The sequence below is a fragment of the Ovis aries genome, chromosome 9, assembly GCF_016772045.2.
Source record: "Ovis aries strain OAR_USU_Benz2616 breed Rambouillet chromosome 9, ARS-UI_Ramb_v3.0, whole genome shotgun sequence".
Classification (NCBI taxonomy): Eukaryota; Metazoa; Chordata; class Mammalia; order Artiodactyla; family Bovidae; genus Ovis; species Ovis aries.
Window position 1 is genome coordinate 14,846,113 of NC_056062.1, and position 21,352 is coordinate 14,867,464.

The window sequence follows — 21,352 nt, forward strand, 5'->3', positions numbered from 1 at the left end:
GGGCTAGCTTAGCCATGCTCCAAACTGCCATTTGTGTTTAGAATTTAAAATTATGTGTTTATTGGGATAAGAGCACTTTACCTAAGACCTGTGTGGCTGCATGGCATAGGAGCGGTGGAGAGGAGATACCTCATGTCCAGGGTAAGAGAAACCCAAGTAAGACGGTAGGTGCTGAGAGAGGCATCAGAGGGCAGACAGACTGAAACCACAATCATAGAAAACTAGCCAATCTAATCACACGGACCACAGCCTTGCCTAAATCAATGAAACTAAGCCATGCCATGTGGGGCCACCCAAGACAGACAGTTATGGTGGAGAGGTCTGACAGAATGTGGTCCACTGGAGAAGGGAATGGCAAACCACTTCAGTATTCTTGCCTTGAGAACCCCATGAACAGTATGAAAAGGCAAAAAGATAGGACACTGAAAGAGGAACTCCCCGTCTTGGTAGGTGCCCAATATGCTACTGGAGATCAGTGGAGAAAAAACTCCAGAAAGAATGAAGGGATGGAGCAAAAGCAAAAACAACACCCGGTTTTGGATGTGACTGGTGATAGAAGCAAGGTCCGATGCTGTAAAGAACAGTATCGCATAGGAACCTTAAATGTTAGGTCTATGAATCAAGGCAAATTGGAAGTGGTCAAATAGGAAATGGCAAGAGTGAACGTCGACATTCTAGGAATCAGCGAACTAAAATGGACTAGAGTGGGTGCGTTTAACTCAGATGACCATTATGTCTACTACTGTGGGCAGGAATCCCTTAGAAGAAATGGAGTAGCCATCATAGTCAACAAAGAGTCCAAAATGCAGTACTTGGATGCAGTCTCAAAAATGACACAATGATCTCTGTTTGTTTCCAAGGCAAGCTGTTCAGTATCACGGTAATCCAAGTCTATGCCCTGACCAGTAATGCAAAAGAAGCTGAAGTTGAACGGTTCTATGAAGGCTTTCAAGACATTTTAGTCTGACACCCAAAAAAGATGTTCTTTTAATTATACGGGACTTCAATGCAAAAGTAGGAAGTCAAGAAACACCTGGAGTAACAGGCAAATTTGTCCTTGGAGTACAGAATGAAGCAGGGCAAATGCTATTAGAGTTTTCCCAAAAGAATGCACTGGTCATAGCAAACACCCTCTTACAGCAACACAAGAGAAGACTCTGCACATGGACATCACCAGATGGTCAACACTGAAATCAGATTGATTATAGTCTTTGTAGCCAAAGATGGAGAAGCTCTATACAGTCAACAAAAACAAGACCAGGAGCTGACTGTCATGAACTCCTTATTGCCGAATTCAGACTTAAATTGAAGGAAGTGGGGGAAAAGCACTAGACCATTCAGGTATGACCTAAATCAAATCCCTTATGATTATACAGTGGAAGTGAGATAGATTTAAGGGACTAGATCTAATAGAGTGCCTGATGAACTATGGACGGAGGTTCATGACATTGTACAGGAGACAGGGATCAAGACCATCCCCAAGAAAAAGAAATGAAAAAAAGCAAAATGGCTGTCTGGGAAGGCCTTACAAATAGCTGTGTAAAGAAGAGAAGTGAAAAGCAAAGGAGGAAAGGAAAGATCTACCCATTTGAATGCAGAGTTCCAAAGAATAGCAAGGAGAGATAAGAAAGCCTTCTTCAGTGATCAATACAAAGAGACAGAGGAAAACAACAGAATGGGAAAGACGAGAGATCTCTTCAAGAAAATTAGAGATACCAAGGGAACATTTCATGCAAAGGTGGGCTCAATAAAGGACAGAAATAAAAAAACCACGAAAATGGTACGGACCTAACAGAAGCAGAAGATATTAAGAAGAGGTGGCAAGAATACACAGAAGAACTGTACAAAAAAGATCTTCATGACCCAGATAATCACGATAGTGTGATCACTCACCTAGAGCCAGACATCCTGGAATGTGAAGTCAAGGGGGCCTTAGGAAGCATCACTATGAACAAAGCTAGTGGAGGTGATGGAATTCCAGTTGAGCTATCTCAAATCCTAAAAGATGATGCTGAGAAAGTGCTGCATTCAATATGCCAGCAAATTTGGAATACTCAGCAGTGGCCACAGGACTGGAAAAGGTCAGTTTTCATTCCAATCCCAAAGAAAGGCAATGCCAAAGAATGCTCAAACTACTGCACAATTGCACCCATCTCACACGCTAGTAAAGTGATGCTCAAAATTCTCCAAGCCAGGCCTCAGCAATACATGAACGGTGAACTTCCAGATGTTCAAGCTGGTTTAGAAAAGGCAGAGGAACCAGAGATCAAATTGCCAACATATCCGCTGCATCATGGAAAAAGCAAGAGAGTTCCAGAAAACATCTATTTCTGCTTTATTGACTATGCCAAAGCCTTTGACTGTGTGGATCAGAGTGAACTGGAAAATTCTGAAAGAGATGGTAATACCAGACCACCTGACCTGCCTCTTGAGAAAGCTGTATGCAGGTCAAGAAGCAATAGTGAGAATTGGACATGGAACAACAGACTGGTTCCAAGTAGGAAAAGGAGTACGTCAAGGGTGTATATTGTTACCTTGCTTATTTAACTTATATGCAGAGTACATCATGAGAAATGCTGGGCTGGAAGAAGCACAAGCTGGAATCAAGATTGCTGGGACAAATATCAATAAGCTCAGATATGCAGATGACACCACACTTATGGCAGAAAGTGAAGAATAACTAAAGAGCTTCTTGATGAAAGTGAAAGAGGAGAGTGAAAAAGTTGGCTTAAAGCTCAACATTCAGAAAACTAAGATCATGGCATCCAGTCCTATCACTTCATGGCAAATAGATGGAGAAACAGTGGAAACAGTGTCTGACTATTTTTTTGGGCTCCAAAATCACGGCAGATGGTGATTGTAGCCGTGAAATTAAAAGACGGTTACCCCTTGGAAGGAAAGTTATGAGCAACCTAGGCAGCATATTAAAAAGCAGAGATATACCTTTGTCAACAAAGGTCTATCTAGTCAAGGCTCTGGTTTTCCAGTAGTCATGTATGGATGTGAGAGTTGGACTATAAAGAAAGCTGAGTGCCGAAGAATTGATGCTTTTGAGCTGTGGTGTTGGAGAAGACTCTTGAGAGTCCCTTGGACTGCAAGGGGATCCAACGAGTCCATCCTAAAGGAAATCAGTCCTGGGTGTTCATTGGAAGGACTGATGTTGAAGTTGAAACTCTAATACTTTGGCCACCTGATGCAAAGAACTGACTCATTTGAAAAGACCCTGATGCTGGGAAAGACTGAGGGCAGGAGGAGAAGGGGATGACAGAGGATGAGATGGTTGGATGGCATCACCGACTCAGTGGAGATGAGTTTGGGTGAACTCCGGGAGTTCGTGATGGACAGGGAGGCCTGGCATGCCGCAGTTCATGGGGTCGCAGAGAGGCAGAGACGACTGAACTGAACTGAACTCTCTTCACAGGCTGAAGTGCACAGAGCCGCGCGGCATGCACGTGCGAGTACCACATCCTGCTGTCCAGGTGCAGCATTGCCAGCCGTGCTCTGGAACTGCATCGTCTTGCTTCCCTGCAGCTTTCTTCCTGGTGATTAGCAGCTCCCCTCTTCCCCGGCCCAGCCCCTGGCAACCACTGTTTTACTCAGTGGTTCTCTGAATGAGACTGTTTTATTCATTTATTTTTAAAAAATTCATTCATTTATTTTCTTTGGCTGTGTTGGGCCTTAGTTGTGGCATCTGGGATCTTCCTTGGATCATTATGGATCTTTTCTGTGTGGCTTCTGGGCTTAGTTGCCCTGTGGCCTGTGGGACCTTAGTTCCCTGACCGGGGATTGAACCTGGGTCTCCTGTGTTACAAGGCAGATTCTTAACCACTGGGCCGCCAGGCGAGCCCCTGGCCTGTTTCAGGTGTCTTACACAGGTGGAGTCACGCCCTGTTTGTCCTTCTGTAACTGGCTTATGTCACTTTGCATAATGTCCTCAAGGTCCATATGTTGTCGCACATGGCAGAATTTTTGTTTTTTTTTTTAAGTCTGAAGCATGTCCACCATGTGGACCTCGTCTTCATCTGCAGATGGGACTGAGGTTGTCTCTACGTCTGGGCTGCCGTGAATGACCCTGCGGTGACCATGGGGGGCATCTGTCCGAGATCCTGATTTTAATTCTTTCAAATAAATGCTCAGAAGTGGGATCACTGAATCGTATGCGTTGTGTTAGTCGCTCAGTTGTGTCCGACTCTTTGTGACCCCGTGGACTGTAGCCCACCAGGCTCCTCTGTCCATGGGATTCCCCAGGCAAGAATTCTGGAGCGAGTTGGCATTCCCTTCTCCAGGGGATGCTCCTGGCCCAGGGGATGAACCTGGGGCTCCTGCCCTGCAGGCAGATTCCCCACCAGCTGAGTCACCAGGGAAGCCCTTTGGTTTGGTTGCCAAGTTGTGTCTGACTCTCTGTGACCCCGTGGAGCATGGGTAGCCCACCATGCTCCCCTGTGCCCATGGGATTTCCCAGGCAGGAATACTGGAGTGAGTTGCCATTTTCTTCTCCAAATGCTCAGAAGTGGGATTGCTGAATCGTATGGCAGTTCTGTTTTTAATTTTTGAGGAAGCTTCCTGCTGTTTGCCGTATCAGCTGTGCCATATTTCATCTCTGCTGTCAGTGTTCCAGGTTCCAGGTTCTCCACATCCTCGCCAGCACGGACTCTCTCACGCTCTCGTGGCTCTTCTGCCAGGGGTGAGGTGACGTCTCACTGTGGTTTCGATCTGCGTCTGCCCGATGGTTAGTGACGCTGAGCATCTTTTCATGCTCCTCTTGGCTGCTTGTATGTCTTCTTTAGAAAAATGTCTGTTCAAGTCCTCATCCCATTTTATAATTGGGTGATGTGTTAGTTTTCTCTTTTTTAAGCTATTGAATCGTAGGAGTTCCTTATGTGTTTTGGAGATTAACCCCGTATTCGATACACATCATGCTTTACTTATGATGGTCTTAACAACCGTACAGTGTTTGACTTTTCACGATGTGAAAGTGATACGCGTCCATGTTTCGAGTTCTGAATTTGATCTTTTCCTGGACCAGTGAGGCAGGGTGGATGGTGCTCTCTCCTGATGCTGCGCAGCGGGTAGCACCCCGTCAGCCCTGAGAGCACAGGCGTGCACAGCTGGGCCCTGGCCAAGTTCTGTATTCGTTTTCAGCAGCGTTCAGTCTGAGACGGTCCATCCGTGCTGTATCTGTGCTTAGTTGCTCGGTCCCATCCGACTCTTTGTGACCCCATGGACTGTTGCCCGCCAGGTTCCTCTGTCCATGGGATTCTCCAGGCAAGAATAGTGGAGTGGTTTTCCATGCCCTCCTCCAGGGGATCTTCCCGACCCAGGTATTGAATTGGCATCTTCTGCATTGCAGGCGATCTTTACCACCTGAGCCATCAGGAAGAGACAGTCCATACTTTCGTATAAAATAGGCTTGGTGCTAGATGGTTTTGCCCACTTGTAGGCTGATGTGATTGTTCTGAGCACGTTTCAGGAAGGCCAAGCTAAGCTGTGACCTTTGCTGAGTTCGATGTATTAAATGCATTTTCAATTCATCTTCAATTTACAATGAGTTTATCAGGGTGTAACCCCATTGTGCATCAAGGAAGAGGTCCCTGTAAATATCTCCTCCAGTTCCGTGGATGCCTTTTCACGCCGATGGTTACTTCCTTTGCTTTGCAGCAGCTTTTTTATTTGTTGTAGTCCCACTCAGCTCTTTTTTTTTTGTTGTTTGTTTGTTTGTTTCTGTTACTTGGAGGTTTTGGTGTCATATCCATGAAATCTTCGTCAAAACCAACGTTTTGAACCTTTGTCCCTGTGCTTTCTTCTCGCAGTTTTACAGTTTGGGGTCTTCTGTGTAAGTCTTTAATTGACTGAGTTATCATGCATTTGTGGTGTACGACAGGATCCAAGTTCATTGTCTTCCAGGTTCAGCTTCAGTTTCCTGGCGTCGTTTGTTGCGGAGACTGCCCTTTCCCCGTGTGTGTTCTTGGCGCCCGTGGCAGATCCGTCTGCTGTCGGTGTGTGAGTGTGTTTCTGGGCTCTCCATCCTGTCCCGTCGCTCTGCGTGTTTGTCTTCCGCCGTGGCGCACTGTTTCAGCGGCTGTTGCCCTGTACTGTGTGCAGCGTGTGTGACGCGTCCACCGTCACTGCCCTCTCAGGACTGATGACGTTGCTTATCAGCTGCTGCCTTGTCCCTGTGTGCAGCTGTAGTCTCTATTTATTATGAAGGCCTTATGCTATGTTTCTCTGGTGGCTCAGAGGTTAAAGCATCTGCCTGCAATGCAGGAGACCTGGGTTCGATCCCTGGGGTCGGGAAGATCCCCTGGAGAGGGAAATGGCAACCCACTCCAGTATTCTTGCCTGGAGAATCCCATGGACGGAGGGGCCTGGTGGGCTACAGTCCACGGGGTTGTAAAGAGTCAGACACGACTGAGCGACTTCGCTTTCACTTACTGCTGTGTTTCAGTATCTCAAAAAACTCATTGCTTTTTTGTCATAATTTTTTTTTGCCTGTTCTAGGCTATCTTTACATATGAATTCTGAATTAGCTTGCCTGTTCTTTACTCAGTCCCTTCACCAGACACATACACATATTTGCATCCCTAAAACCTGATTGGCTTTGGATTGGATTGTGTTAAATGTACAAATCAGGGACAGTGATGTCTTTATGACGTTGAGTCTCGCTTCTGAAGGTGTTGTATTTTCTCGGTTGCTTCTTAGGTCTCCTTTTCTGTAATGCTTTCACATTTTCTTTATTTGCAGGAATTTTATCTAGTATTATTGTTATTATTATTTTTTGCTGTACCGCATTGCTTGAGGGGTGTTAGTTCCCTGATCAGGGATTAAACCCATGTCCCCTGGGGTGGAAACACGGAGGGAGTCTTAATCGCTGGACCACCAGGCGAGTCCCATGTCTTTTTAAATGTTGTGGTTAGGAGTCTCTTCTGCATATCCTTTGTCTGTGTGTGCACATGTGACTACTCTTGATTTTGTCCCGTGTTGCCTTCCTTGCTGAATTCTGCTATTTTTTAGGTAATTTTCTTGGGTTCTGCAGGTACCCAGTCTTAGCAGCTGCAAGTAGTGACATTTAAACTTCCCTTCCAGTTTCTGCATTCTGGGCTCCTTCTTGTCCCTGCTCGTGTGAACAGATCGTCTAGCATTCTGGGGAGCAGTCATGCTGGTGTTGGGCATCTCTTGGCGGGCACGCCTGGGGTTTCCCCGTGGGGCAGACATGGGTTTGGAATGAGACACATGCCTTCCATATGTCAGGGAAGAGCCTGTGCTGCCCATTTTATTGAGCATCTTATTTGTAATAAAACTGAAGAATTATTGTTGAATTTGTTTAGTTTTTTTTTTTTTTTAATCACCTATGGGATGATCATGTGACTTTTCTCCTTAGACATAGTCATATGATGAACTGTACTCAGGGGAGTTGCTAATGCTGAGACATTCTTGAGTTCCTGGAATGCCCTTCACGTGGTCTGACGTGGAATTCCTCGAAGGTGCTGCTGGATGCTTTGTGCTGGTTAATTGATCATCTGTACTGCTTTTCATAAGGAAGCTTGGTCCGTCATTTTCTTTTCTGGTGTGTACTTTTCGGTTTTGGCAGCAGGGTTCTACCTGCTTCGTAGGTATCATTGAGATGTGTTTTTTCTGATGTGTTTGCAGAGTTGTTGAATAGCATTGGACTAGGTGGGAGCTGCAAAGAGCACAGCTGAGCGCCTGGCACACGGGCTCACGCACGTTTGGTCTGCACGGTGTTGGTAGAGTTTGTGAAACTATTGGGACCTGGTGCTCTTCTGTTCTGTTTCTATTTGGAGGAAGAAAATCCTTTAATATTTTTCTTTCTTTTTTGGGGGGGGTCAGTTATAGATATTTTATTTTCCTAAAATCATCAGTTTCATCCAGGTTGTTAGATTTATTCATGTAGACTCGAGTGCAGCTATTGCTTACTATTCTCTTAATTTCCTTGGTTCCTGTGATTATTTCCTTTGCTCTGTTTTTTTTTTTTTTTCCTTGGTTGGATTGGCTATTTGTTTGCACTGTAGGGTTTTCTCTTCTTCAAAGATTCACCTTTTGGATATTTTTATTAAATTAATTCCCTTGTTTTCTGCTTCTGAATGCATCACTTTTTGCTTATAGTTAATTTCTTTTGCTCTCTCCCAGTTTATCCTATCGTTCTTTTCTCTAGGTGTTTAGATGATTGATTCGTTTCTGTTCTTTTCAGAAAAGTGTTTACTATTTAAAGGCCCTTCCTTAAGTTCTGATAGTGTGTTTTCCTTATCAGTGCTGTCTGGAAGTGCTGTCATTTTGGTTTGCAGTCTCTTTTCTGGTCCAAAAGCTGTTGAGGAGTAAGTCTTAAAAGCGTCTTTTGATTTCTTGGTTTTGTTGTTGCTCTGGTTTTAATTGCATTTTGATCAGAGAACTTCAGTTGTTCTCTTTTGAACTTTTTGGGTTTCACGAGGTTCTTCTTGTGTTTCTGACACGGAGTCAGTTGTCAGTTTTCCGCAGGTGCTTGGAAAGGAGATCTGCTCTGTCTTCTGGGTGTCAGCGGCTAGTGTGTGTCCCGGTCAGTGTCACCACCTGACTGTGTGTGGGTCACGTGTGTCTTTTGTCCACCTGCTCTGTCGTTGACAGAGAAGTGAATTGCATTCCTGCGTGAGTGTTTCTGTCCTTTCCTCCTGTGTCTCCTGCGACTACTGGCGCCTGTGGACGAATATCATTTTTACCCTTAACCCCGCCCTTTGCCTTGTCTCTGTGCTCCCCAACTGCGGGTCACAAAGGGCTGCCCACCCCTCCTTGTGCCTAGCGTGCCTTCACGATCCTTCTTCCTGTCGCCTTCTGCTTCCTTCATGAGTGTTTCTTACATGCACGTGAGGCTGGATTTGCTTTACCCGCTAACCTGAGAATCGTTTTTCTTTGACTGGAGAAGTTAGACTCATTCACGTTGTGGTTCAGTCGTTAAGTTGTTAAGCCTGCAGCATGTCAGGCTTCCCCGTCCTTCAGTATCTCCCGCAGTTTGCTCAAATTCATGTCCATTGAGTCAGTGATGCTGTCAAACCATCTCATTGTCTGTCTGCCTCTTCTTTTGCCTTCATTCTTTCCCAGCATCAGGGCCTTTTCCAACAAGTTGGCTCTTCACATCAGGTGGCCAAAGCATTGGAGCTTCGGCTTCAGCATCAGTCCTTCCAGTGAACATTCAGGGTTGATTTACTGTAACATCGACTGATTTTATCTCCTTGCAGTCCAAGGGACTCTCAAGAGTCTTCTCCAACACCACAGTTTGAAAGCATCAATTCTTTGGCATTCAAGTCTTCTTTCTGGTCCAACTCCCACATCCTTATGTGACCACTGGAAAAACCATAGCTTTGACTATCTGGAGCTTTGTCGGCAAAGTGATATCTCCTCTTTTTAATATGCTGTGTAGGTTTGTCATAACTTTCCTTCCAAGGAGCAAGCGTCTTTCAATTTTGTGGCTATAGTCACCGACTGTAGTGATTTTGGAGCCCAAGGAAATAAAATCTGTCACTGGTTCTACGTTTTCCCGTTTATATTTGCCATGAAGTGATGGGATTGGATGCCATGACCTTATTAGTTCTTCGAATGTTGAGTTTTAAGCCAGTTTTTTTTCACTCTCCTCTTTCACCCCCATCAAAAGGCTCTGTAGTTCTTTGCTTTCTGCAATAAGGGTGGTGTCATCTGCATATCTGAGGTTGTTGATATTTCTCCCGGCGATCTTGATTCCAGCTTGTGATTCATCCAGCCTAGCATTTTGCATAATGTACTCTGTATGGAAGTTCAATAGACAGGGTGACAGTACACAGCCTTGATGTACTCCTTTCCCAACTTTAAACCAGTCAGTTGTTCCATGTAAGGTTTTAACTGTTGCTTTTTCTCTTGCATTCAGAATTCTCAGGGAACAGGTAAGGGGGTTTGGTATTCCTGTCTCTTTAAGAATTTCCAGTTTGTTGGGATACGGACAGTCAGTGGCTTTTACATAGTCAATGAAGCAGAGGTAAGTTTTTGGAATTCCCTTGCTTTCTCTATGATCCAGCGAATGTTGGCAATTTGATCTCTGGTTCCTGTGCCTTTTCTAAACCCAGCGTGAATACCTGAAAGTTCTTTGTTCACTACCATACTGCTGAAGCCTAGCTTGAAGGATTTTGAGCATTACCTACTAGCATGCAAAATGAGCACAATTGTGCTGTAGTTTGAACATTCTTTGGCTTTGCTTTTTTTGAGATTGGAATGAAAACTGACCTTTTCTCGTCTTGTGGCCACTGCAGTGTCTTCCAAATTTGCTGACATATTGAGTGCAGCACTTTAGTAGCATCATATTTTAGGATTTTAAATAGCTCAGTTGGAATTCCATCACCTCCACTAGCTTTGTTCTCAGTAATGCTTCCTAAGGCTCACTTGACTTTACACTTCAGGATATCTGGCTCTAGGTTAGTGACCACACCATCATGGTTATCCTGGTCATTAAGGCTATTTTTTATATAGTTCTTCTGTGTATTCTTGCCACCTCTTCTTAATCTCTTCTCCTTCTGTTAGGTCCTTACTGTTTCTGTCATTCACCGTGCCCATCCTTGCATGAAATACTCCCTTGATATCTCCAATTTTCTTGAAGAGATTGCTAGTCTTTCCCCTTCTATTATTTGACATTATCGTTGACATTAATTGACTTTAGTTGCGGAGAAGGCAATGGCGCCTCACTCCAGTACTCTTGCCTGGAAAATCCCATGGATGGAGGAGCCTGGTGTGCTGCAGTCCATGGGGTCGCTAAGAGTCAGACACAACTGAGCGACTTCACTTTCACTTTTCACTTTTATGCACTGAAGAAGGAAATGGCAACCCATTCCAGTGTTCTTGCCTGGAGAATTCCAGGGACGGCGGAGCCTGATGGGCTGCTGTCTGTGGGGTCTCACAGAGTCGGACGTGGCTGAAGTGACTTAGCAGCAGCAACAGCATTAGTTGAGGGCCAGCCGGACTGTCTCTGGGCCCGTTGTGCTCAGCACCCCGGACAGCTCTGCAGGCGCCTCTGTCCTGCCAGCCCATCCTACCCATGGACGCCTCCTCCCTGCAGGCCTTGGGGCAGGGCGGGAGCCACCGGCCTGCCCTGCGTCGTGGGTGGACATTCGGGAGGGGTTGCAGGGAGTTGCTGTGGGTTAGGGGTTGAGGGCAAGCTCTCCTTTCCCCAGGGGCTCCTCCAGCTGGGTCTGCACTTTCAGCTCCTGGGCACAGAGCGGGGGTTTGGGGCCCAGCCCACACCTCCTGCCTGTCACTCTGGGCAGTGACACTTGTGATTTACCTTTGCTGTCTGCAAAAAGAGGGATCCCCATCTTCCTGTTGCCACCCACCCCTCCTGTGGGAGGGGTCTTGTCCTCCTCAGCCAGTTAAGTTGCTGATGTTTCTCCTGTGAAAGCAGCAGACTGCAAGCCGTCTCCCAGCCTCTGTCTCCTCAGCATGGCTTCGTCCTGTTGTCTGTGAGGAGGTGGTGGCTGTGACCTGGGGGTCGCCATGGGGCTGGTGGCTCATGGAGGACACCCTGCTTCCATGAATGGGGGCTGAGGGGTGGGGGAGGGCGGGAGTTTCCTGTCCAGTCATGCTGCTGTTGGTGCTGCTCCTGAGGGTGGGTGAGGCTGGGAGGGAGCCACCCCCTAGGACACTTAAGCAGTGATGGTGGTGATGGTGCTTCCAGAAGCACGCCCGGCTCCCAGCACACCGAGCCCATGCCTCCCTGCTCCCTCTGTGCGGTGGGGGCTTCCCCAGGGCCCCAGCCTTCCCACACCGGGGGCCTTCCATGAACTTAGCGAGTGTGTGCCTGTCTTCGCCCGGGACAGTGAGAGTCTCCTCCCTCCCCGCAGGGAGAAGAAGCATAAAGCCTTTGCCATTGGGATCGAGGTGGCAGGTATGTGCCTGTCCCGTTTTCCTGCAGCCAGCGGTGCCCTCAGCACACCTGTCCTCAGGACGCCGCCGCGGCCGGTGGCTCCCCACGAAGGGCTGGGGAGAGTCCCGGGGCTTTGGCTGTCTCGTCGGATGACCTTGGCTGTCCTTGCGTCGCTGGCCTCTGCTGGGGGAGCTGGGTTGAGACACCCAGGTGTGTCCTGAGCTCCGGTCTGATGTGTCCACTGCCAAGTAGGGGGCCAGTGCAGCACAGGCTTTGTCTGGAGACAGTCCTGGGTCTGGATCCCACCTTGTCTCAGGTCATCTGGGCTTCCTGGGCAGGTTCCTAACCTGCCTGAGCCTCAGTCTCCTATCTGTGGCGTGTAACAGCAGAGGCTCCTTCCCCAAGGTTAAATGACATGGTGGCCATGGGCTGCAAGTCCCGGGCCTGATGCGGGCTTCTCCCCAGAAAACAGGCTGGCTCCCCTCCCGAGCGGGCTGTGCTCCAGAGAACGGGGCCCCTGGCTCCCGCTTCCGCCATGACCCTCCTCCACCCCCACGCCTCTCCCTGGAAGTCTGGGGTCTGTGGGGGGCAGGACTCCTGGCCGCTGCAGCTGTGCCGTGGGCTGCCGCCCCTGCCCTCGTGACTCAGGCCCAGTCTCCATGCTCCCTGCCCGCTGCCGTCCTGGGGGCTCGGCTGATGGGCAGGCAGCAGGGCGGTGGGCAGAGCCAGGCCCTGAAGCCGGGCCTCCCGCGGCCTTTCCGGGGAGGGCGGTAGGAGGGGCTGGGGTGGGGGCGGGGTGGCAGGTGGGGTGGGGGAGGGCCTGTGTGCCCAGCGTCCCGACCACCCTTTGGTGCTGTCAGCAACCCCTGCTTCCCCGTGGCTGTTCTGGGCACCGTTCTCGGGGTGCCTGGGGTGCCTGGTTGGCGCTGTGTTTGACATGGAATCCAAGTTGCTATAGCAACACTCCACTGCGTATCACTGCAGCCCCCGGCCCCTCCTCTGCCTCTGCACACACAGGCACACGTGCGTGGGGCCCTGGGGTCTGGCCCAGGTGTGCGTGCGTGGTGAGAGGTGGCCCAGCCGGCTCTGTGTCTCAGGGTCTCCTGGCAGTGGTGGGTGCTGCAGGGCTGGGACGTGGACGGAGCAGTGAGCACGGCTGGGGAGCTGACGCGCTTCCAGGACTTAACTCAGCCCCGTGGAGAAGTAGGTCTGTGGCCTCGTCTCCTTGTCACAGGTGCCAGGAGGTGCAAGTTCTCTCAGCTAGGAGGTGATGAGCTGGGGACTCCTGGGTGCAGGCTGCTCCGTGGCCAGGGGCAGGGGCCACTGGGTGCCCTGGCCTGAGCCTGCTGCGGCTGGGTCGAGGGTCAGCCTGGGTTCCTCCTGGGCCAGGCTGGGGTTGGCTGGGGATGAAGACCCATTTGTGGACGGCTGAGCCTTCAGCCTCCACCAGGCTGCAGAAATTAACAAAGTGACCTGAAAGCAAGTGGCTGTGCCCGTTTGCTGAGGCTTCCCAGGCAGGCTCCCGGCTGTGTGCTCTGCAGACATGGGTGTCACCAGGCCAGCTCCCATGGCCCCAGGTGGCCGGGCATGGCGTTGGCGTGCCACGGGCCCATATGCCGGCAGGCTGCCTGAGGATCTGCTGTGTGCTCTTCCATCCTGGGCACAGTGGTGACCGCGGCCGCATGCCACCTGCTGCCCGCGCGTCTGGACCAGCAGTGCTAGCGTGTGTGTTTGCTGGGCTCAAGGACCACGTTTCTTTCCTTCTCCTGATCATGAAAGTGACATGTGGGCCTGGCAGAGAGCTTGGGAGGCCCTGGCCCGCACCAAGGCAGTTCGTCCGCCCGCAGCCTCCTGTGACCCACCACCCACTCTGGGCAGCTCTGTGGTGGGACTCACGTGCCGTCTTATACATTAACAGAGTGCGCTTTAGCGATGTCCATTCTTCATGGTGTGTGGCCATCACCACCTGATTCTAGAACCTTTTCACACCGGCACAGAATCCCTGTACCCCTGGCGACCACTTGCCGTTCCCACCTCTGATCTCCTGTGGCCCGGCCTTGTCCGGCGACTGTGGGTTTGTCTCCCGTGGACGGGATCCACCCCCACCCCTGCCGTGGTGTTTCCAGGGCCTGTTGTGCGTCTCCGACGGCTCAGGGCGTGTGAGTGTGTGCAGGTGGGTTGGCCGTGACCCCTGAGGTGCCACATGTCCCTTCTGCTGTTGCACAAATGCCGTCGCTCGCTGGGCTCTGTCCTGCTTCTTGTGTTCCCCGTGTGGGTCCTGCGTGTCCTGTGTGCCACGCACCTGAGCAGCCCGAGCAGACGGAGGGCTCCAGTGCGCCCCCCGCCTTCTTGGTGTGTGTCTGGGCTGCCTCCAGGAGTGAGTGACGATGGCCCAGGAGTGGGGTGGCCTAGTGGCGGTTCCTCTGCCCCCGCGGCCAGGACACGCACCCCTCAGGGTAACTGTGTCCTGTGCTTTTCTCACGTCATTTTTCACCTTGGTGTCGTGTGTGAGCATGTCCCCCACAACTGAATCTATACTTTTAACACTATTTAAATTCTCTGCGTCATACTCTATTTAGATACCTAACGCGATGTATTTAATTCTTTATTGCTGGCTATTTTGGTTGTTTCTGGCTTTGTGTTTTTATTTTGTAGTGTTTCTGGCTTCCCGAGTGCTTCCTGTCTGATTTGTCAGCGTAGAGCTCTCGGGTGGGTGCAGGGTGTGGTTTGCCGGGGCTGCTGCAGCCCTGCCTCTCTGATCTCCCGTGGTGCCAGGGGACCCTGGGGGCACAGGGCTGCTCTCGGGGTGGCGGAAGGCACTCCCACCTGTGCTGTGATTTTTTTTTTTTTTGGCCTTACCACCCATGTGCAGATTTCCTCACCAGGGATGGAACCCATGCCTCTTGCAGCGGAAGCCCCGAGTCCTAACGTCCGGGCCACCAGGGAAGTCCCCGTGCTGTGACTGTGGGTGGCGTCTTCCCACTCAGCCTGTCACGTCCCTGGGGGCTGGCGACCGGGAGCTCTGGGTGTTTGGGCGCCTGAAGCTTCTGTCCTGCATGGGTCTGTCTTGCCAAGCAGTCTGTTGGGGAGTGGCGAGCCTTGGGGCCCTTGCAGCCCGCCTGGGCTCGGTCCCCCCCCCCCCCCGCCCCCCCACTCCCCGGCCCCTCCCTGCCCCACCTCCGCCTCAGTCCCTCCCTCCGTTTCAGGCGTTTTCATTTGCGAGAACCCTCCAGGGGCCTGTAATCCTGGATTTCCCACTCATAAGTGATGTGTTCAGAGCTGAGTCCCCCGTGACTGAGCTCCAGCATTCAGGGTCCCTGGAGTCTGTGCCAAGAGTCTTCTGCAGGCCGCCCCTTCGCAGGAGCAGGGGTGGCCAGGCGGTGTATCCCAGCTGCTTTTCCGTCCAATGGGATCGTGTTCCTCCCTCCTCTCCCTTCTGTCTCCGGCCTCCCTCACCTCCATCTGGGCGAGTCGTGGTCCCTGCTGGGCTCCTACAGCCGTGGGCTCAGCCCAGGTTCTCAGACTCTGGAGCCTGGCGGGCCGGGGGCTGTCCTCCTGCCCCCAACCCTGTCCTGGGCCCTGCCTAGCTTCCCCTTGCCCAGCCTGTGGTCAGGAGCGCAGGCCTGGGGCCCCTCCCCTGTGTGTGGGGGGAGGGCCTCTCCTCCGAGCGGGGTCAGTGCCCCTCTGCTGCCTGGTGGTCTTGGGGTCCCCACCCTCAGGGTTCCCCACCTCTCCCCGGCCCAGGCTGCAGTGGCCTGGGGGCAGGTCCTGGGGGGTGGCTGAGGGCCAGTGCAGGTGGCGCCCCGGGGCCGGCCTGGGGGATGCAGTGCTGAGTTGTCTTTGCCCTTAGCCTGTATCCTGGTTTCTCCAGCAAGTTGTGGGGGAGGTGTTGGGGCGGAGTCAGGCTGTCCGCTGCCTCTCCCGTGGGTGGGGTGTGTGTCCGCCCTCCCGGTGTGAGCTCAGGCCACAGGCCCTCTGTTAACAGGCCTTTGAGACTGCCCAGCTGTCCTTTGAAGGTGCCTGAGCCAGCTCCCAGGGCCTGGGGCTGCGCCCTGCGGCTCCTTCAAAGACCAGATGGTTTCCTTCCCCAGGGCGTCCTGCTCAGTCCCCAGCCTGCTCTGCGTGCTCCTGCCCAGTCCTGGGGGCCTGCTGGCCTTTTCTCTGCGTCCCAGAGAAGGGGAGGTCTTAGTAGACTGGTGAGGGAGGGGGCTCTGGGGAAATGCTGGGGTCCGGATGTGGGGTAGGGGAGAGCTGCCTGGAGGCACAGGGGAAGGACCCAGACTGCAAGTGGCCTTGGTGCCAATGTGCCCCTTTGACCTGGGCCAGGCGGGAGCACTCCCCCACCCTGCTCCTCCCCCACCCGTGGGGGCCAGTGTCACGGGGGCCTAGTTCCTGGAGGGGGAGACCAGGTGGGGGGGCTTGGGCGGGGCAGTGGGCGCGTGTGCACCTCTCGTTTCACAGCGTTTGGCTCCGAGTTCTCCCCAGGAAACTCCCTCATGCAGCTTCAGGGGAGCTTGTCTTTCCTCAGACTGTTCTCTCTCTCACTTGGGTGGCTGTTCTTCTTTGGTGCAGGCTCTTCTCACTATGTTAGGCACGAACCACTTTTTCCCACACGGCTAACCAGATATCCCAGCACCGTCTATTAAAAATTGTACCCTGATGTCCGTATCTATGTGGGTCTCATTTTAGACTGACTGTTTCATCCCGTTGTTCTGTGTTTTCCTGCCCGGTTTTAATCATAGAGACTTTCTAGCATGTGTTAACAATCACATTGTCGAGATAGAGCTCACGTCCCCTACAGATCCCACCCCGACGTGTGTGCTTGAGGGGTTTTCAGGGTCCTCACAGGGCGACCGTCCATCACTGCCTGCAAAGCCCGGACCTCTGGTCACGCTGGACCAAGCCCCATACCCGTGAGCAGTCGCCTGTCCGTGTCCCGCTTCTGCAGACCCGCCTGTCGTGGGCGTTTTACAGAAATGGGGTCGTGGATGTGTGGCCTCTGCGTCCGGCTCCCTTCAGTCAGCGTGACGTTTCCAGATCCACCGTGCCGCAGCAGTGTCGGCCCTTCCTGCTCTGGGTTTCTAAGCCTGAAGGATGCAGTGCTTCTTATCTGCTTGTTTCCGTGGTGTCTTCCCGTGTGGACGCCCTGGGCTGGCTGGTGTTTACTGGGAGGGGAGGAGGACGTCATTGTGAGCAGGGCCGTCCTGTCCGAGGACGGGGGTGCTGTCCACGCGATCCGCTCCGCCTTGGTCGTCGGGGAGATCGCCGTCTCTGAGGCCTGCGTTCCTGGACCTGTCCTCGCTCGGGCTGCCCTGGGGACTGGGGTTCTCCTCCAGCCGGCACTGGTGAGTTTAGGTGCTGCTGCTTTGCCCCGCCTGCTACTTCTGGGAGCTTTAACTTGTGTCGGCATTTCCGTCGCCGTGGTGCGTGGGTAGCGAGCGTCAGTCCCCACTTCCGTTTCCCACAGAGCAAACGCTCCTCTTAGGATTAGCGGGTGTTTACCGTTTTAAGAAATGTTTTTGATTGTCTTCATCGGGAGTTCTGTTGATGCTGGTTTTAGTGTCCGTCTGTGGGGAAACTCGTAGCGTTTCCCTCGGGTGGGTGCGCTGTCGTGTTAATGGGTTCCTAAGGCCGCACGTGCCCTGCATCCCTGGAAAGGTGAGCAGGTCAGGACTGAGTTTGTCTCCTGCTGTGGCATTCAGTGCCTGGCAGCATATGCGTGGCCAGTGCTGGTGTGTAACTTCCCCGTGTTTTGCACTGCGTTCACCAGGTTTCTCTATCAGTGTTAGCATTGTAGGTGCCTCATACAAGGGTCCGGAGGTTGCCCTGCTCCGTCAGCACCCTGGAATAATTTATGGAGCTCTGGAAATGCTCGGCTTTGGAAACGTGGCAGGATCCCCCGCAAAACCCTCTGGTCCTGGTGTTTTGTGGGGTGGTTTTCATGACAACTTTCTATTTCTTTTATCCATATTTGTCTCTTGAAGCTTTCTGTCTCCAGGGGGTCACCTCTGGTGAGTTCCGTTTTCTTCAGATATTGCCCATCCCGTCCACGTTTTACAGCTTCTGTGTCTTCGTGGTTCCTTCCCTCCTTTCTCGGCTACTTAGCTCTTGGTCGTCTCTTTTGTTAGTACTTTATGGAAAACAGGATTTTAATTTGTAAATTAGTTCTATTGTTTTTCTGTTTCCTACCTCATTAATAGTATTAACTTTTGTTTATATTCTTCTTTCCTTGTGGTTGCTTTTGACTTTTTTGCTCTTTTCCAACCTTTTGAGTTATGAAGTCCATTTGATTTTTTTTTATGCATGAAATATTGAGCATTTTGACTTTTCTTCTGGTAACTGCTTTAAACGTGCTCTGTTGATTTTCATAGGTGATGTTTTCACTTTTTTTAAAAGAATTTCTTCAGTTTAATTTTTTTTTTCTTTCTTCAAGAGTTGTCTAATAGATTGTTTTTGAGATGGGAGGAACCTCTTAGCTTCAGAAAATATTTTACGCATTTGTGTGTGTTATTTCACTGCCAGGGCTGGCGCGTTAGAGCTGGTTCCCATAGCCGTGGGGTCCCGGTGGCCCCCCACGAGCTTGCTGTGGCCCCTCATTCATTTACAATTTCTTTACTTCCTTTTAGTAGTGTTTGTTTTTAGTTATCAGTACACAGATCTTAGACCTTTCTTGAATATGTTCCTAGGATTAAAAAAATATTCTAGTAGAGTTATTCGTTTGTTTTGAACTTAAAACTCCTGGAAAAAGTAATTCTAGTTTTGAGAACAGTCACCATATTAACAGGAAGCCTTCAATCCCACCAGGTTCCCCACGTATAGCCGTTTTCCCATGCTCACTTCCTCCCTTCCCTCTTTGTGTTCCTGTGCACGTCACGTGTTCCTCTGGACCGCCCGGCGAGCTGCAGACACGATGCTCCTGACCCCCAAATGCAGACTCTGTTATGTAACCCCAGGGCTGGTGTCAATAGCAGCATTAACACTGGCTAGTACTCTGGCCTAAGAGTCTTCCTGGTGTTCCTGGGAGAGACCTCGTCAGTGAGCCCAGTGACACGTTTCTCCGCTGAATGAAATCCAGGATCCCGTTTGGTTTTGGGGGTGCCGTCTCCTTGGCCTCCTTGAACCTGGATGGTCAAGTCCTCTGTCTCTACTAGTCTGTGACGCTGACGCAGGAAAAGGCGCAGGTCGGCTGTGCTGTGGGCCGTCGCCCAGCCTGGCGTGTCTCCTGTCCCCGTGGTCCTTCGTTTTTGGCAGGAGGGCCTGGAGAGGCTGCTGTCTCCTCCTTGCTGTCTGGCAGCAGGGGTACATGAGGTCTGATCTGTGCCCCACTGCGTGGCCCAGGCCCTGGGGTTAAGCCGACGTCCGTGAAGTTTCTCCTCTGCAGAGTTGTCCTTCCTCCACTTTTACCTAGTTTCTTGGGGAAGGTTCTTTGAGACTGCGTGGATCTCCTGCCGTTTATGGGACTCGCACCCGCAGTTCTCAGGCCTGCTGGACGTTCTTGCCTGAATGAGTTACTATCATTCCTTGACCTGTCCTTTCCTGTGTTGCCCTGGTGGCTGGGCTTTTCTGTATGAGTCAGTCCTCGTAAGGATGTTGCTGATTTCATCTTTCCTTTCCCAGTTGTCCGCGTCTGCTCTGACGAAGAGCTTTTTCGTTTTCCCTTGTGTATGTTTACAACCACGTGGACTTGTGGACTTTCACTTTACTTCTTTATTGCAAGGCTATAACAGGGACTTGCCTGGGGGCCCAATGGCTAAGACTGAGCTCCCTATGTAGGTGGCCTGGGTTCCACCCTGGTCAGGAAACTACCACAGCAAAGATGGAAGACCCCCTGTGCTGCCACCAAGACCTGGCGCAGCCAGATAAATCAATACGTGATAGATGTTTTTTAGAGGTTACGATAAATAAAAGTTATAATCTTTTATCACCATCGTCTTTTTTCATGCTCAAATTGTTGCCGAGTTGGCCAGCGGAAGGAAGCCTGTCGGGCTGGCCTCTGGGCCCTTTGGTGATGGCCCTGCCTTGCTTTGATCACTTCCTTGCTCTTTCATGTAACAGAATGATCTAGGCTTATCTTACTCTCTCTGCCCCAGTCCTGGGATCAGCCATTTCTCCAAGTAGTCTTAATTCCTATCTGTAAAGAATGGTGTGTTGTAACTGAGAAACCCGTGTTCCTGTTTCTCTGGAGCATCACATTGTCTTAGGGGACGAGGCCGGGAGGGTGATCGTCACGCTTACAGCTGTGTGAGCGAGTGGCCCACACACGTCTGTGTGCGGTGCAGACTACGGCCACACGCAGCCTGCCAGCTCCAGTGGGCGGGCAGGTGCTCGCGGGGGGCCCGGTAGTGCGGGAGTTGTCGCCGTGGGCTGTGGGAGGACCGGCAGAGAGCGCTGGGGCAGGCGTGGGGAGCGCTGCAGCCACGGAGGGAGGCGCCTTGCCCTCGACCCATCTGTCTGTGAGACCGCGGGTGAGTCGCTTCCCCTCCCTGAGTTCAGTTTTCTCATTTTAAAAATCAGGGTCTCAGGGACTTTCTTGGTGGTCCAATGGCTAAGACTGCGCTCCTAGTATAGGGGCCCTGGATTCAGTCCCACGTGTCCCAGTGAAGGTTGAGGGTCCCATGTGCTGCAACTGAGGCCCCGTGGCCCCAATGTCTTCTCCCCAGGATATGGCAGGCATGGGGCCAGGTGTGCTGGGCAGCCTGGTCTCCAGCGACGTCCTGCTCTTCATCCTAGGGTCTCCTAGCTGCTCTGGCTCCAGAATACTCCCATCTGAAGCCACTCTGGTGGGCCCGTGGGTAGCGGTCAGTGGAGGGAGGCGTGGGCCTAGCCCAGGGAGGGCTCTGCTGTGGGGTGGTTCACGGTGTCCTCTGGGCCCTCAGTGGGCAGCAGCCTGGGCTGCTGGGCCTGCCCCGCAGAGGTGTGGGCAGGACTGGGCATCGTGTTGCTGCTGCTCCGTCCCCGCTGAGGGCAGCGCCTCGGTCTCTGAGCAGCACAGCCCGGGGCCTCCTGCCTCCCTGGAGCCGCACTGCCGGCCTGGGTGGAGCAGAGCACAGAAGGCAAGCAGGGCAGGGCTCCCCAGCAGCCTCCCCACCAGCGCGCCTGGGACCAGGTGAGCGGAGGGCGTCTGGGTAGGGGCCAGGCCATGGCCATTCTCCCTCTGACCGGCCCAGCCCGCAGAGCCTCTTCCTCCCCAGACCTGCCTTCTCCAGGGAGCCTTCCCACATGCCTCACATGGAGCGGGCCCTGTGAGGCCTGCAGCCGCTCTCGGCCCAGGTCAGGCGTTTAGTCCTGTTGCCCCGACCCCCTCTGCCTGTGTTGGTTCAGTGAATCGCAGAGACTTCACCGCACAGGAGAGTCGCATCCCTTAGGAGTTGGGCTGACGGGCCTGCCGCCTCATCCCCTCAGCCTGGCCCCGTGTCTGTGTTTCCAGGCCTGGCGTGTGGCCGGAGGAAGGGTGCCCGTGTCTGGGGGGCGCTGGGCCGTGAT

At 52.0% G+C, this 21,352-nt stretch overlaps 1 protein-coding gene across 13 annotated transcripts in view; it reads left to right on the forward strand.

Moving 5' to 3' along the window:
- Positions 1–21,352, forward strand: part of TSNARE1 (t-SNARE domain containing 1) — a 111,892-nt gene that overhangs the window by 7,975 nt on the left and 82,565 nt on the right. For 2 of the 13 annotated variants that reach the window (XM_042254002.2, XM_060419948.1), the window contains exon 1: positions 11,667–11,890. The exons of 3 other annotated variants lie outside the window; for them this stretch is intronic. In XM_042254002.2, the coding sequence (XP_042109936.2) occupies positions 11,668–11,890 (223 nt within the window). In that variant the 5' untranslated portion in view covers position 11,667. Of the gene's footprint in view, positions 1–11,666; positions 11,891–19,389; positions 20,335–20,428; positions 20,976–21,352 lie in introns of those variants that run through there. 8 more of the 13 variants (XM_042254011.2, XM_042254004.2, XM_042254003.2 and 5 more) reach the window with 8 other exon arrangements.